The sequence below is a fragment of the Nothoprocta perdicaria genome, unplaced genomic scaffold, assembly GCF_003342845.1.
Source record: "Nothoprocta perdicaria isolate Ctin4 unplaced genomic scaffold, notPer1 scaffold_5, whole genome shotgun sequence".
Taxonomy (NCBI): domain Eukaryota; kingdom Metazoa; phylum Chordata; class Aves; order Tinamiformes; family Tinamidae; genus Nothoprocta; species Nothoprocta perdicaria.
In genome coordinates, this window is record NW_020455754.1 from 8,963,226 (window position 1) to 8,980,841 (window position 17,616).

Genomic DNA, 17,616 nt, shown 5'->3' on the forward strand with positions numbered 1-17,616 from the left:
GGGCGCTCTGCCCGCCCGCCGGCGCCCGCCGGCGCCCCGCGCACACAGGTAGGTGCCCGCCCGGGGCCGCTGCCGAGCGGCGCCCCGCGCCCCGCGCCGCAACTTGTGCGGGCACTTTTGCCGCGCTGCCAGTTGTTGTTGGCGAGCGGCGGTGACAGCGCTGCCCGCGCAGCGGCCAGCGCCGCCCGGGCGGGGAGAAGCACATGGCAGCTCCCCTGCCTCCTGCCCCGGCTCCTGTCCCGGCTCCGGCCACCGCCGCCGTCCCAAACTGCCGGGCTCCGGCTGCCCCCGCGGCGCTCGCAGCTCCGTGCGGGAGACGCTTCCCCTTGCAGAGTTGCCCGCTGCACCGCAAGCCCCTGGGAGCCGCCGTGCGGAGCGTCCCCGGGCACGGAGCGGGCCGGGGCCGCGGGGCAGCGCGCGGGGTCCCTGCGGGGCGGGCGCGCTCGGGGCCCAGGGGCAGTTTGAATGAACTCCGCACACTTCCCGCCCGGCAGCAGAGTGTGCCGAGTCCCCCGCCTTATGTAAGTGCCTGCTGTGTTAAGGAATAACGGAATAAAAACCCCACGGCATCAGGAGACACAGGGTTCTAGTCTCTCTCTCCTTGCCTTCTTTCTCCCACGCAGATCCCATTTTGAGGAATATAGAGGAGTACAGCCTTGTCATCCCCACCAGCACCGATGCAGAGGGCAGGTTCCTATCCCACTTGGTGTCGGGACCGCCAAAAGCGCGCTTCCGAAGGGCTGCGGAGGACTCGCAACGTGAAGCGCCCAACGAGCAGATATTTTACAATGTCACTGTGTTTGGGAGAGAGTTTCACTTCAGGCTGCGGCCAAACTCCAGGCTCGTCGCCCCCGGAGCAACAGTTGAATGGCAGGAGGACTCCGAAGAGACTCACATCGAACCTCTCTATGGGAATTGCCTCTATGTTGGGGATATCACTGATCTGCCAAATGCTTCGGTCGCTATCAGCAATTGCGACGGGCTGGTAAGTGGCTTTGTTATTCTTTCTAATATAATGCCATTAATCCTACAGTATTTAAATATAAAATGTGTGGACTGGCGTAAACTCACGCTTCATACGGTGTCCGTGAGTGCAAATCAACTCCCATTCCCCTGTGTGGGAGTCGCTGTGTGCACCAGGCACTGCTGTGCATGGAGCAGCACGAGGGGTTTGGAGCGTGTGCTCGGCAGCAGCGCTCCGAGACGGGGTCCGAGGCAGCCACGGCGCGCGGCGCTCCGTGCTGAAGTTCCCGAGCTACCCGGCACTTGGGAAGCTGAGGGCTGAACGTGCTGTCCTGGAAATCCTCTTCCTCTCTTCACTTCCAGTCGGAGAAGTGAAGAGGAGAAATTTTAGGCGAGTTAATGCTGAATAATTGGCTGGACTGCTCTGTAAACAAATTTCACAGGGAGGGTGCTTTTTTGCCTTGAAAATTCAATTTGTTCAGAGTCGGTTTTCATGGATCTTTCACTGAGTGAGTTTTATTGCTTAATCAAATGATTGATGGAAAGCAGCAGAAGAGACGGAGTTTTACAAACAAACCAGCTCCCTGTGATGGGTTTTGTGCAGCTCTGTGTTTAAAGCTGGCTGCAGCTTTCTCTTCTGGAGCACATGTTCAGGAGTCACATTAAAACGGTTTGTCCCGGACCCTCTACATGAGTGTGCCTTTGCTTGATGAGCAATTAGTAGGTAGCAATTTGTATATTGAGTAATATACAGTAATATTTTTGACAATGAACAGCTAATCTAGCAAAAAAATCTTACTGTTTCTTAGAGTTGATAATTTTTAAGTTACTTAATTTGAATGCATTGTGTTCTCTGCTTAAAAACCCTGGTGAATCAATTGTATTCCTATTTATTTAGTCACAGAAAGTTGCTCACTTGCTGTGCCAAGGTAACATGCATGGAGATAACGTTGTCTCTCAGAGAAGGGAAGGGAATCCAGTCCTTCTGTCTTTACTATTTCCTTTCCTGTGGTTTTTCCTAGCTGTGTGCATTGCTGTTTCCAGCAGCAGGGATGTTTTATGTTGTAATTCCGTGACGTGGAGAGCTGTCCAAAGGCAAGAGCAAGAGTGGTACCTTGGCGCTTGCTCTGGGCAGAGCAGAGCTGGGCAGGACCCCGTGCTCTCCTTCCATGTTCCCTCGTGCTGCAAGGTGGAGGAGAAGCCTGTGCCGGCTGGCACAGCCCCGTGCTGCCGCTGTCACGAGCGCATGGGATGCCTCCCGCTCCGAGGATGCTGGTGTTGCCCAGAGCAAGGACATCTCGTGCACAGAGAAGTGACTTGTGATAAAATGCAGCCATGGTTAAGCAAAAGCATGGATGAAGGTTCTGAAGGTCCAAGGGCTTGTGTTGCATGTATAAATGACAAAATGTTTATAAAATGCTGTTCCTTACACAGCTGGTTACTTATGCAAGGGAATGAAGCCAGGTCAGCATTCAGTGGCACTCGTAAATGATTCAATTGGAGGAAGCTGCTTGAGGAAGAGTATCTGGTTTTCTGCTCTTGTCAGTTAAAATGACTTAGGCAAAATGCTGTTAAGTGACCTGTGATGACTGGTTGCTGCAGAATCACATGGAAGAGCATCATCAGAGCGCTGGCACCGTGGTCATGGTAGCCTTACTTAAACTGTGTGTAGCTCAGGGTTAGCTACCCTATGTAGGCAGATGCTATTTCCTATCTTTAGTAATTTAAATGGCTCTTTCCATGAACATATGCAGAATTTCAGTCATGTAAATAGTCCTAAGTGACATACTCATTGCAAATAGAAAAACAAAGATAATAATCAGGTGACCTTCAGCAGAAGTAGAAAGCAAATGGGCTTAGGGCCACTTGAATTTGCAGTTAACTCAATGGAAAAGCTTGTATTAATTTCTGGAGACTATAAATCACCACAATATTTTATTTTAGGATAGGCAAATGATGTTTGAATGTTCCTTTCTGCCCGTCTCTTTGGAGCCTTCCTGCAGGAGGCATTACCTCCACACCTTGAAGCATCTGGCTGCAGCGAGTGCCCCAAGGTTGTGCAGTAAGTCTGTTGCAGAGCAACATATTGAACTCCAGTCCCTGGGGTGCCGTGTTCCCTCTCTGCCCATTGCCTCCTTCTAGGTTTCTTTCTAGCTTTTGAGGAGAGGTTAAAATCACATAGCAGCAGAATGAGACAAAATCCAAGAACAGGTAATGGCAGTTCCCCAACTTTATTTCAGTGGAGTTGTCTCCTGCATATTCTTTCAGGTGCCTAATGGTATGTGCAACCTGGCCAGGGGCCTTGCTCCGTTTTTCATGTACCTCAAGTATTTCCATGTTCTTTTCTGGATTACTCTGGAGAAAAGCACTGTGGCAATTCTTGGCATTTGTTATAAACTTCTTTCTTCTAATGCCTAGTATTTTCAAAGTACTTGCTTTTCAATGTGGTTTGACATATGTCTGTGCTTCCAGCCTTTGCATACAGACATTAAGCTTGAAACAATGTGTTAAAGTTGAAATCATGGATATAAATTGAAGTTTCATAGGTTGGTCTCTGTATTGCAAACCTTTGTTGCCTGAATCTAGTTTCAGTTGGTGAATGCCTCTGCCACCTTTCCAACCTCTGATGTTATTTCCTCTGAACATCCCCTTTGGTTTGCACATTACTGCCAAATGTGTCTTATTTTCCAATTATTGTCTGAGAAGAGTCTGTCTGGTGTTGTTGGTATGGCCAAAATGAAAAGTTACTGGAATGGATTTACATGAAAATAGTAGATTTGTGACAGATTCCTGAACTTTACTATAAATGGCTACAGTTTTGCCTCTGCAATCTCCCTGTTTTCTGTGGTAGAAATCAATGACAAAACCAGTTTTATTGACCTAAGGCAGATGAAAAGCACTTCTGAGTATGAAATCTGGGTGTGTTTTCATAGCTGAAACGCCTCTTTAGAGATCATGGGAAAGTTAAAGCTAATCAATAGCTTTTCTTAACAGCTCTCTGAATTATGGATGTGCTTTTTACCACATAAAGAAAGGTTTTGGTAGCTTTCCCACTTAAAGTAAGAACGGTTTTGGCAGTTTGGTGTCATCCTGGCTGGCCTGAGAGCATCCACGCTGGTTTTGCAGTAAGCAGGCAGACCAGCGGGGTCACCCATCCCTGCCTGCAGCCACCCTGGCAGCTCCTGCCGCCCAGCTCTGCTCTCGGTCAGTTATTAGTGAGCAATAGAGTTGTTAGTGAGCAACAGAGCAAGGCAGGAATTCCCTTTAGTAGGGCTGGAGTTGTGGGTCTTGGGAGACAAACCCTCGCCCAGCCTCTTCATTGCATTCCCAGTCGATGGGGGAGAGCGTGGCTTAAACACAAGCAGATCTGTAGAGAGAAACACGGCACGGACAACACATCTGGTTTGGATAATAAACACATGATTAAATTAGACATCTGAAGGCACAGTGTGGAATCAGACTACGTGTCAGGATCCTAAAGACTGAGGACAACAGCTTAAGGTTGGAAAAATTGGTATGACCTAGCCCCTGCTGAAACAAATAGAGGAACATCAGCTTCAATAACATAATATGATCTCTTGAGCTCTGCTTCATTAGTATAATCCTCTTCCTCTGTTTTTAATTAAAATATCAGCTGTCCAAAGAATCCACTCTACTGACATTAAAGTGACAAATTATCAGGAAGGGAGATGTAGAAAGTAAACTATTGAGGACATTTATGGTTGCGTGTTGTGGATGCAGGACGTTTCATGTACCCTGTTTTGGGGTACCCAACCATACCCCCCATACCAGTACAACTGACATAAGTGTTTCCTTTTATGGGACAAACTCAGCAGAACGGGCTCTACAGCATTTCAGACTGTGCTGTGTTCTGCAATAGCCCTCCCAGGCCCTTCGAGAGGAGCCTGTTGCCTGGCTGCTTGCCCAGATGCTGTTTCTTCTAGAAATGCTTGGGAAGCCAGCAGCGCTTTCCAGACTCTTGCCTAATGCTCATACTAGCTGTAGTCCTGGGCTGGGCTGGGCTGGGCTAGGTGGGCTTGTGCGCTCGCCTTGCTAGGCAGTCATGAATTTACAGGTGTTTGCTGGTGCTTTGATTGTGACCTTAAGTGCATGTTTATTAAATGTCCCAAGAGTTTGATATTTATTATTTGTGTTAGTTGTTAGTATTTTCTTTACTGTTTTAAAATCGATTAATGGAATGTTCTTATTTTCTGCAGTCCTTAGTTTATTGGGGAGAATTCATGCGATCTAACTTTAGGCATCTCATGTAAATCTCTATTTTTAGAGCTTGGATCACAGATGCAGTCATTGGTGTTTCTTAACAATTCAAACCACCTATGTGAAATGTCCTTTCTCCTCCTTCCCGTGTGAATATTTCCCCCATTCTCCCTGACATGTTCCCTGTATTCCTGAAGACATTCAGACACCTGGTGAAATCTATTTCTGTAGTATCATCCTGCCTAAATTTGAGCATGTGCTTGAGCTCTTTGAAGCCAGTCAGTTGAAAGGCTTTATTCTTAAAGGTCTTGCTGTTAGCGAGGTCTTCCTGAAACTGGCCACCAAACTTCTGCTGCAGCCTCCTGAAGTTACATTTAACTTTCCTTATATTGTGTATGTTTCCTGGATAAGCTGGTGAAGGAGCTACTCACAATGAATACTCCAGAAGAAGGCAAATATGCTTATGTAACTGTTATTTTTTCCACTGAGACACCCATCTCCTGTGTTCATATGGATTTACAATTTAGCTTTCTGTCTGTTTTATCTGGCTTTTGGATTACAGTGCTTTGTGATGTAGCAAGAAAGCAGAAGTCAAGGTAGCACAGTATTGTCTTCAAAGGCTAGTCAGGACCAGCGCCTGACAGTTAAAACAGATGTTTCTTACAAGTAATTCCAGTAATTCTGCATGTAGTCTAAGTTATTAGCATTTCCATTCTGATCAGGTTGCATTCATTTTAGTGGATTAAAATCTGGCATTTATAATCTCTTCATTTGGGAGCAGTTTTCCTTTAGTAAGACCAAACTAAACCAAAGTTTGTCTGTTTTCAGTGTGGTAGCAAAATAAGAAGCGAGAGCTTTTTGCTTTGCAGCCAAGTAGGATGGTAATGGGGTGGCAGGAGAAATGTCACTAATGCCCGTGACGTGACATGTGTGCAACAGAGCCACCCTGCTGTGCTGGTGGGGAGAACAGCAGCCCTCATCGTGGAGAAGATTGGAGGTGATCTCCACACACTCACACGGTCCTTTCGAATTCAGTTGGTCTCTCTCATGCCCAAGCCAACCATGTAGGGGAATGGGAGCAGAATCGGAGCCTGGCTGCACATCCTCATCCATGCAGATGGTGCACATCCATGCACATGCTAGGACACGCTATGTATTTTTTTCAAGGTAGAGACTGCACTAAATAATCCATTCTCAGGTTTCTACTGTCAATGTCCCTGGTCAACTCTAGTAGTTAGACATCCCCCTTCATTTTCTAAACTGCAGAGGCTTCTTATTTTAAAAATTATAGCCTGAAACACAGAGAATGTAAAGACTGTGATTCAGTCTCTACCTGGAGTAAATTATCCTCTTTGCGCTGTCCTTAAAAGAGACTCTTCCTGCTCTAAGTGCTGTTTTTCTCTTTGCATCTTCAATGCATCGCTGTTCTCACTTACTTTTTAGCTGAAAACCCCAAAAAGCAATTTCCTACATCATACAGGTGGACACCATCTGGACAGAATATCCTCAGGCAATCAATACTGGTATCTTTGTGGTATGCTGTAAGCCTCTGGATAAAAGATAGGTATTTCCTTATGTCTTCTTTGACCTTGTGTTGTATTGTCCTCATTGTTACAGTATCTCAGCTGTACTCTACTCTTCGACCACACAAGAACTAATTTTCCAACCAGAGTATTATACTAAATACATCCAAGCAAACATGCTTAAAGGTTCCTTCAGCCTACCATTGTGAAAGATGCAAATAGAGTAACTAATTTTGGTAAGATGATAATTACTTTCCAGGGTAAGCAGAATGTCTATTTTGAGAAGTCTGTCCCCCTTCAGCTTGTAGAAGAATGTCCCTTGAGGAACGCTGTTAGCTCACGGTAGCTGCATGCTTCCTCATGCCTCCCTCATGGAAAGGTTTTCCAGTATGTTCTGTGAGTTTAACTGTAGAAATTTCTACAAATAGCTAGAGCTTCCCTTAGCTTTTCTTAATTATATGTATAGCTCTTATTTGAGAAGGTTAGAAAATACTTGTTTGGATCAACACAGATTCCAGTTGTTGCATGAAGCGGGACCTCTTTTCTCCAGATCTAAACTAGCAGTTTATTTGACTCATTTCTGAGCACTTTTTATTAATGGTGACTGTTGCTCTGTAAGCAGGTCATGCTGTTACTTAATTGCCCATTCATTCAATCCCATACATTCAAAATGTATGGGATTGTACAAAAATTCCATTCCGTTGTTTCCCATTAATAGTGCTAAGGTGCACGCTGGGTTTTCAGTTCACCTCTTCCCTTTATTGCTTTTGTTCTTCCAAAGTTTTGCTAAGTTCTTTAACACATCACATCTGGTTTCTTTAGCCCCTTTATCTGTCTGTGTTTTAAATTCATCTTTGTTTGCACAGTCTTGACACAGCAGGCTCCCGGTTTTAATAGTCTGCGAAATGAAAGGCCTACATTTCACATGCTATTTTCAGCACCATTCCATTAAACTGTAACATTCAAAAGAAGAGTATCCTCTTCAGTGCTGAAGAGCACATTGCTCGTTGCTTCCTTATAACCACATTGCCCTGCCCGCTATAGACCCTCCGAGTCGTTCCCAAGTAGTGAAGTGTCTCAATGCTCTCCTCAAATGCGGAGTAATTGGAAACTTAAGTGTGAATCTCAGCATGAAGTTTTTACTTTCTTATGTTAAGTGGGTTTTGTTTGAAGTGTTTCCCTCAAGAAAAAGATGGAAAAGAGTAAATTGTGTTCCTTTAAGTCTTTAAAAGCACCTTAGTTGTCTTGAACTTGTCCTTTCGCAGTATGGATGAGCCTCTGTAGCACCTTGTGCCTAGTGAAAGGGGTAGTCCGGTCCCCCCAGCTCCTTGGTGAGCTCCCCTTCTTCTGCTCTGGCACTGCCATGGATCTTGCCATACATCAGGTTAACCCAGTGGATAATGAACTTGGCAAAACCAGTGAAAAGCTGCAGCCAGTGTGGCTGCTTGAAGCGGTTTTCCCGGGAACGAAGCCACGTGCAGGTGGAAGCGGGAAGCGCCCCGCTGGGCCCGAGCTCGTGGGCACCTCATGGAGTCAGCCCTGCTGAAACGAGCCCGTGGAGGGGAGCTCAGCTTGTCGTCTTTGAACATCCCGAGTTGGAACTGCCCTTTTGCACAGACCTGTTCTGCTCTGTGCATGGTGTTTGCAACTTCTTAGCCCATTGTAGGCCTCTACCTGCTGATCCTTGTGTTCTCCAAAGCTTTGCCACGCTAAAACTGGAGTGCTGCTTGTACAACCTGCTGTTGCTCCCTGTTCTCAGGCTCTTAAGAGTGTGGGATAATTTATCAACATGTTCCCTTCATGTTTATATTCTTACTTATTCTCTTTATACTGGCCTATGTCAAGTTTAATATTTTGCGTCTTTATTGCTGCACTTATGACCTTTATCTTCAGAATAAATAAATACAGTTCATTCTTCATTCGTGCATCTCTCTGCGGAGATTCAGATGCCCCAGTTCCTCAGGGCTAATGGTGCTTTCTGTCTTTTTACACCTGCAAAGTACAATATTATCACTTTTCTTTTGTTCTGATGAGCTATAAATACGGCTCCTTTACCTTTGTCCCCATTGCTACTCCCTTTACCCTTTTCTGTAGGTTCATCCCTGTGTTGGAATTTCATTGCATGGCCATACCACTTCTTTACAGCATTTAACCTCGAGGCCAGGAGGACTCAGGGGACAGATTTCAATACATTTTCTACCAAAAGAAACCCCTCCTAATCCTGTAAAGAGGAGTCAATTATTGTTATTGGTATCTTCTTGGATAAAAGGAACTCCTTCTCCCCTAGTAGATAATAGTAATATCATGCATGTAGGTTATTTCTCTTCACCAGGTACATTAACTAAGGGGCTGCTGTTGCTTCTGTTTAATGAAGATAAACCAAATCATTTGGGAACTATTTCTAAAACATCTTTGAAGTTAAAAACAAAAACAAGAAAAAAACCCTGAAAAGAAAGAAAGAATTATCTACATTGTGGTCAATATTTAAACTGGTCTCTAAAAGCCATAAAAGCAAAACACCTTTCTGAGGTTTTAGGATGGCACAGTGCTGCTTCTTGATACAGGCCCCGAGTCTTTAAGGGCCCATGGCTTCATTAATGTTTCTTATCTCTTACCTCCGTGCGAGTGAGGAAGCCGGCGGCGCTGCGGGCGCAGCGGCTGCGTCCCTGCCGCGCGCTGCCCTGCAGCTCCAGGCGCTCGCGGGGATACCAGGAGGGCTCCTGAATGGGCAGGGTCATCCAATCTCCTTTGCAGCCCCACGTATTCCCTGCGAGCCCCTCACCCGCTGCTCTGCAGGGTGCTCTCGGTGCTGGGCTCTTCTGCTCACATCAGCATGAGCCACCCGCGCAAACCCAGCCCAAGGAACCTTCACACCGTGGCCCCAAAGGTAGGGACTGACTCCAGGCTCTTTTGGGAGATCTGGCCCACGGGAGTTTCTTCCTCAGGTTGTCCCAGCAAACATGTGCTTTCTGGCACGGTGCAATGGGTATTGTACTCATCACAGGATGGAGAAAATCAAAGGAAGACTCCAGACCGCAAGTCCAACAGCAGAAAAGGGGCTTATTTTCTGGCAAATTAAAATATTCCAAGAGCAAAATGGAATAAAATAAATAATAAAAATAAAGTAGAATGGTAGAATAAAGTAAAAATGGTAGAATTTGAGGGAAGAAGATGGGTAAGTACAGCTCTTACTCCAAAGACCCCATTGCTAGTATTTCCCACCGTGTGTGTAGATACTTGTCCTAAGTAGACGCATCTTGCACGTCCTTCTCTCGTGTGGAAGTGTCAGGCTCCCAAGCCTGGTTCCCGGACCAATGTCCGTGGCTGTGACATGTTGAAAGGGAGACCTATTTGCAGGACAGAGCCCCTAGTTTGGGAATGGGAAAAAAGCCTGCAAAAACTGCTGGAAGCTAACTAAGGGTAGGTGGCAGCACAGGCTGTGGTAACTCTTTATTGGTGGGCTTATTTGTTTTAAATCATGGCTTTTGGGTAAATCGGGTTCATCCAACTCATGTGCAGAAGAATATACTTCTCGGTTCTTAATAATATTAAATTTGCTAGGCTTTTTTTTCCCTCAAGCTGAGGAACTGTGGAAGGAATGTGAGAGATGCTGCTTGGAAAGCATCCTGTGCACCAGAATGTATTTAAAAACCAGGCTTTGAGAAATAAATCACTACCTGATGATGAAGGCAGCTAAGCTGGGCCAAGAGCCTTTCGTGTGTCAGCACTCTCTCACGTGACAGGAGTTGTATTGGACGCTGGCAGGTTTCGAGCCTGCAAGGCAGAAAAATGTCTGAAAATTTTCTTATGCTTAAGCAAAATAATAATGGTTAGATAAAAATATGGCTTTGGAGCTGTACAAAATGCCTCTCTATAGAGCTCTTTTAGGAACCTTCCTAAAAGTCGCAATCTTTTACTTGTTGCGGAAGCACAAAGTTTGCACCACCTCATTTCAATACCAGCGGAGTGCTTAGGGATGGAAAAGTTTTAGGAGTTAATTTGGATTGATTTCAGGTTTATAACAAGGCTTGAAATCAGAATTTCATAGTAGTTCTAGTTTTCATTGTGAAAATGGCAGATCCAGCATTCAGCAGCAAACCAAACGCTTAATTCCCGACGGGATGCTGGAGATATCCATCAATATCAAATTTGTTGGCAGAGTTATGGCATATTAAGGCTGACACGAGCAGGAAGTGTAAGGATGTGATTAGTCAGAGGCTGACTTACGGCTCCTGCACAGAAATAGGAAATTCAATCGGAACAAGTAATGGGCAGGCAGAACGCAGGATGTTTTGCATTCTCTGAAGCTTGTCGGTAGAAATCAGGGGTGAATTTACTACGAAAACACAGTTGTTCCACCCTTAAGTGCCTGCAGATGAATTAAGGCCCATGCGTTGTGCAGCTTCGCTTTGTGTGAGGGCCTGGAAAGCCCCCTTGCTGATCCTGGGTTGATGCAAGGGGTGACCGTCGGTGTCATCCCTTCCTCGAGCTTAAGCTGCCCGTGCGAGGGCTGCCCGGGAGCGATGGGACTCGAGCAGGTGCCGGGGTTTCCAGGGCACAGCCCGGAATTTCGCCTTGTTCCCTGTCCCTGCCTGTGTGCTGGAGTGGGGACGGTGGTCAGGTGAAGCTAGTTTAGTGGCTTAAATTGTGAAAAATGAATTTTTGCTTGGTAAATCCGCTCCTAAGTGCCAAATTCAGTGGAGTTACAAGGGCAGCTGCAGCAGATGTAGACCAGACATACAGGAGGGAGGCGAGGACGAGAGACCCAAGCGCCGCTCGCCTCGTTGCTGCCCTAACCTGGGGAGTGCAGGACACAACTACCAGCTCCCAAACCGAAGCAGCTCTGCTAACGCTTCTGGCCCTCTGCCTCTCACCACGTCGAGGCCGCAGGAGGGGCGATGCTTTAACAGCTCGCGTCGCTTGCACGGGGAAGAAGCGAAATACCCACCGTACACCCCGGACCCAAACCAGGAGAGAGAGCGGCGGGGGAAAGACTCGCAACTGCACGTCTGCTCAGCAGGCTTTGGGGATGAGCCCGCAAGAGCTAATTGAAACTGCTGCCGGATCCCAAATTCCCAACCAAATGAGAGTTCACCTTCTCTGATGCAATCTCCTTTCTGCTCCCGTTGCTTCTCTGGGAGATTCAGGTTGTCCAAATGCAGCCACCTGTCCTTAGATGGGATAGGAAGAAGTAGGAGCTATTCAGGTTTTGTGATCCAGATCTCTGCAATTATTCCTCATCATTCCTGGATTTGGGGGTCTCCGTCGGTTTGCATTAGCCAAGGACCTGGCCTTATGTAACTGGCTCTTGTCACACTCGCCCTCTCCTGCCAGTGTGAGTTGAGGCCGCCCTGGTTTGTTAAGAGGGGGAACACACAGGATCTGCGAATGCTGTTGTGAGCTGTCAGCGTTAGATTTGGCAAAATAAAGGAGTCGGGATTCGTTTGCATAACCGGGAATAGCAAAATGCATCTGCAGAGGAGAGGATCGGTGCGGCGCCTGAGGCCTCGGAGCCCCCGGCCGGGCAGGTGGGCTGCGGAGGCGGCTGCGGGCGCCGGGCGCCGCGTGGACACGGCCGCGCTCGGCCCAGGGCTTCCTGCTCCCGCGTTACTGCCCTCGTGTCATTTTTGTGACGTTTTCGTGTTATCCGGTGAGCCAGCAGAAATCGTGACACCGCTGGCAGAGCTGTTGAATAAATACAATGTTAATAATGGAAATTCGTCCGTGATGGATGTGCTGGAGGCCTGTGAAGGGTTCAGCCGCATGCTGCAATTGTGTTTCTTCGGGAATGAGTGGGTGAGGTGTTTGCTCTAACTTGTGGATGGAAAAAGAAATATGTTGTACCTGAGGCTATAATTTTGGAATACAGAATCATTGCTTGCAAATGCTATAGTATGATTTAGCTAATCCTCCTGTGGGAATCTGTTTTTTTTCCTCTTTTCACTGTATATTTGATTATTTTAAGACCACTTTTCAAACTTAATCCGCTTTATATCTCTTCTGCACCACTGACTCAAAAGCCGCCGGCTCTGCTTTGGGGGCTCCCTGGCCATGCAGCCCTCCACGGCTGCTCGTGCCCGTGATGCCAGCCCAGCACAGAGGAAATCACGAGTGGGGAACCACAAGTGCCCAGCGAGGCCATCCGAAGATAACTCTGTTGGCAGCGCTGCCCCTTTGCAGGATGAAACCCTCGTGTCCTTGCTGAAAAGGGGAGCTGTGGAAAGATGTAACCGCAGAGGCTCTGCTTGTGGGGAGGCTTTATGCACCCGAGAGCTGTATATACATTTAAATTCTTTCTGGCACTTTAATCRCATTCGCAAAAAGGTTATCCAGCTGTTTTTATGAGATGTTCTGTAATGAGATTTACTTTAGAGCAAGTAAAAACCTCAGGAAGGTTTTAATATTGTACTTCAAAGTATAAGCTCTGTGCGGCGATTCTTTTTGCTATGGGTGTTTTATTTGATTCTGATACTAATTCAGGAGTTGGTCCAAAGTCCATTAACRTAAATGAAAAGAGTTTTATTGACTTTGATGGGATTTGGATCATGCTGCACTAATTAAATAGTAAAGYATCCATTAGCAATGAAGAAAACAGAAGAGAGCCAAATACTGTTGTGATGAACCCAGTGAAGCTGAGTGAACTGTAGCCAGTCTCAGTATCTCTACAGATGAGCTTTTCCATATTTCTTTTCCTCTTTCTTTTCTTATGTATAGATACAACTGTGGATTTTTAATGAACTAAATTTATGAAGATTCTTACATTTGTCATGCCTATTTACAGGTTTTTGTAGACAGGAAGGTAGAGAGTTCCTGTATTCCAAAGAAAAAACCCACAATCTTTCAGAGCTTTTGGTGCTGTAAGTAGAGGTAAAGGGATAGTTCCATTTGCTGCATATTTGGGAGGCTGCAATAAAAAGTGGTCTAGATTAAAAAAAAAAAAAAGAGGCAATTGTGAAACTAGCCTAGAAACTAGAATCACAGAATCACAGACATATTCACAGAATCAACCTTATAGAGACAGATTACACTACTAAGCATTGAATTGCTATGTGCTGCGAGGTGGGTGCAGAAATGATCTGGCATTTGGTACTAAAAAAATGAGTTTTGTWGTGATCCATTTTGCCTTGCTGGTTGCAATAGCCCTTGAAGTCAATAGTGCACAGCACGGCTGAGGCACTAAGGTCAACACGGCTGCAAAGGGCATTTACAGGGATGGCAATGGAATCACTGGAAAAAAAAATCTGGTTTAGAACAGCTGGATATGTTGGAATGCAATAGCAGCCAGGTGAGTTGAAGTTTTAGAGACTAGGTCCCCATCTCTGTGTGGGTGCCAGCCCGTATGCCTGACTCCTTAGGCAGCTTTGGAAACACAGCCAGACAGAATTGTTTAAAGCCACTACCTGCCCTCACCAGTTCTTTCGGACAGCACAGGCCCATAGCTCAGTAAGRTTAAAGAAGATTTACAGGACTGACTCTTAAAAGGACACCTCTCTCCATTAAAATAATTGCCTAATTATATGAGGGTGATCAGATGGAGAGAGCAATGCATGGGAGTACGGAGCTGTATATGGACCGGAGAAGAACGTCTTCCCGTGTACAGGGATTTCTGGTCTGAGGAGATGGAAACGGCCCGCGAAGCGATGGGAACACGACCACCACGCTCAGCTTCACTTCTGAGCTCAAATGTTTCTCTCTGAGAACAAACGCCAAACTAACTTTTTCCCTCCCCAAACCTAATTGGGCAACTCTCGGGCCAACATTTTTTTTTTTCCCCCACCTTTTTTTTTTTTTTTTAATGTAAAATGTTGCCTTATATTCCAGGCAAGATAGTGTGTTCCCATAGCAACCTCCCCTTGTGTCTTGAACTTGTCAGCATTGACGGAGGACGTTTAAAGCCACCACGGGCTCAGCCCGGTCCAGAGCCAAACCGAGGGCCGGAAGGAAAGAGAGGTGGTGGAGGCTCGTCTGGAATCTTCCAAACCCGCCTGGATGCGACAGGGTGYCCCGTGCTCCAGGTGTCCCTGCCGGAGCAGGGGGTTGGACTGGATGATCCCTAGAGGTCCCTYTTCCAACCCTATCCGTGCTGTGAGGCTGTGAGCGGGGCTGGGCGATGGAGCAGGGCGGCCTCCGCGCACGCTGCTTCCCAGCGGGCAGGAACGCGCCCCGTCTCCCTCAACCGCCCTGGACCAAACGGATGGRTCCTTCACCCAACATCTAACCCAAAGGCTGCACTTTCTCCCCAGGGTCGTTCATCTGCTCTGATTTTCTGCTCCTTACTCCTCTTTTTGGGCTGCCTCCCAGACTTCTCCCTGCTTGCAGCTGCTTCTCAAGCCAGGTCACATTCAGCAGTCGGCCTTGCTGTGGGCAGCAATGGTCACTGATGTTTCCTCCCTTTAACCCAGCGAATGAGGAACCCTGTGCAGGTTAAGCACAGTTTAATGCAACTGATGATGTTTTTACAAAATCTTTGAGAAATAACAAGAAAGAAGAAATAACAAGAAAGAAAGAAGAGACCTCGTCAGACGTGATGGCATCACTGTGAGCAATAGCATGGCCAGGCACCAGTGTAAAACTTGCTCTTGCCCTGGTAGGGTGCTAGATGTGCATTTCCTGTCGTCCTTCTCCTGTAGCATGCTTTGCCTGCTGAATTGAGCTTTAAAAAAACTACATTTGCAGGTGTGGGCGGCTTGCCAGAAATGTGACTAATAAAAAAATTGCCTATTGATCTCTTTTTAAAGCCTATCTTAACATGGCATTTTGGAAGAAGGTAATCAATTCTCACTGATTGCAGCATTTATGTAGACACTTTCCTAAAGGATAGCTCCATTTGTTCCAAACAAAAGAGTGGGAGAGAGCAACGCTGCTCTCTGCTTTTGGCTGTCTATTTGGATTGATCTTTTACATGATTACACGGGAGAGAATTGGTCTGCCTGGAAGGATTTGCCGTGGCCCTTAAACTCTTACACCAAGGGTCTATCTCCACACTAAAACTGAAAGAAGTTAACTGCTTGATTTGTGACTGTGCGTGGCTTGGAGGAAGGGAATCCCTTCAGGAATGATCCTGCATGTTGAGAAAATGGGCATGTTGATTTTTTCTTCTGTATTTAGTGAAAATGCCAATGAATTGCAGCGATGTTTAGTTATTAGGAGCTTTACTCAAGCACCCCGGGCCATTTATTGCTGCTTGCAGGACGTCTCTGCACCAYGAGCTGAGCCACTTGCCTGTGCGTAGGGCCTCCAGCAGCATTCCCGGCTCTCCTGTGGCAGCTGTAGCTCTGYCATCCTCATCCGAGGTGACTGTTTCAGGATGGGGAACTAACTGTTCCCCATTGGACCTGGGAAGAGAGGTGATACTGAACTGGACATCGGTGATTTGTCATCTAGGGCTCAACGTGGACGCTCCACTCCAAAAGCAGAGCACGTACTGCTCGTGCYGAAGGGGTAGCAGTGCAACATAAAGCAGGTGTGACACTATCCAGACAAGTATCTGGCCGTATATTAGCGTATCCAGGCGTATATTTACATTCCTCTTTATCAGGGGAGATGAGAAGTAGATGTTCTTTGAATTTCTCCTGGGCTTTCTCAAGAACTAAACTGGTACAGTGTGTTCTTGGGCCAGTGCTGGGATCCAGCTGAGATATCGCCGGGGGAAAATCATTTGATACGTTTATTTTGCTAATGAGGAAATGAGTCAATTCATATAAAACTCTCTTTTTGGAAAAAAATGAAGTCCTTCTATCACCTCGCAGATACTGATTGTTAGATAATTTGTGTTTTGTCTCCAAACCGACCAAACGTTTCATACAAATAATACCGACCTTTTTGTTTTCTGTGTTCCTTAAATGCCATTTTAGCCATGCAAATGGGCTTTTCTTCCTTTCAAAGTGCAATTGATTCTCTCGAAATTCTAGGTATGTAAATAAATAATTGCTCTTTTTTGCAATTTCTCTACATCCTGTGCTCACCATRGCATAATCCAGTAAGCATCCCCCCAAATCCTCTTTGGAGGACTGGGAAGGTTCTGTTCTCTGGTCAAGGAGGGAATTACTGGCATTCAATATTCCCTTTTTTGCCCCGATTTGTACTGAATGTCGCCTGTTCTAGAACCTTGTCCTTACACGAACTCTGTTAAGTCATCTTCCCCTACTTCAACCCATCTATTTTTTTCCCTTTATGCTGTTTCTGCACATGAATCCCCAACTAAATAAAACCTTAGGAGCCCCGTTTCCGCGTGCAGAAGCCAGTCGTTCGGCAAAGGACCCGCRTGTCCAGGCACTCGGCTGTTACCCGGTGTCCGCGCCGGGGCCGCGCGGCAGCTCCGGGCAGCGACGCGGCGGCTCCCAGCCAGGCTTCCATGGAGGTGCCGGCGGAGCCGCGGCCCTCGGAGCTACAGCGGGACAACGCRGTCACCACGGGACAAGGTCCCGGAGCCGCCCGCGCCCGGCCTCCCTCTCCCAGCCTCCCCGGACTCCGGTTACCTGCCCTCGGATGAAGCTCCTCGCCCYGTTCTGTTCATAGCAAATCAGCTGAAGCACCGATAAACCGCGGGCTCAGAGAGCAGAGCCGGGCTGCACGCAGCAATGAGTCAGGTTACCTTTACTTAAACAGAGGAGATTTTGCATCGTGATTCTGAAACGCAGAATTCCTCCCTTGTTTGGGCCAATACAATGGAAAAATAACAGATGAAAGTAACAATACTTAAAGGGAATTATTATGYAACAGTAATTCCTTTTTCATCAAGTGTCAGGTTCACGCTCTTCGTTTTATTTGTGGTTGCCTTGGGACTCCATTACTTGACTGGATTTTAGAGGGTACTATAATTAAATACTAAGAATCTGAAAGCCTTAAGAGAGCATAAGAGCCCTAATTCAGGAATGTGTTTCCATGTGTCCTTACTTTTAATCCTCTGCAT

At 46.6% G+C, this 17,616-nt stretch overlaps 1 protein-coding gene across 1 annotated transcript in view; it reads left to right on the forward strand.

The window, feature by feature from the left end:
* Positions 1 to 17,616, forward strand: part of ADAMTS2 (ADAM metallopeptidase with thrombospondin type 1 motif 2) — a 142,839-nt gene that overhangs the window by 766 nt on the left and 124,457 nt on the right. The window contains exon 2 of the mRNA XM_026047546.1: positions 624 to 985. Coding sequence (XP_025903331.1) covers positions 624 to 985 — 362 coding nt within the window. The remainder of the gene's footprint in view (positions 1 to 623; positions 986 to 17,616) is intronic.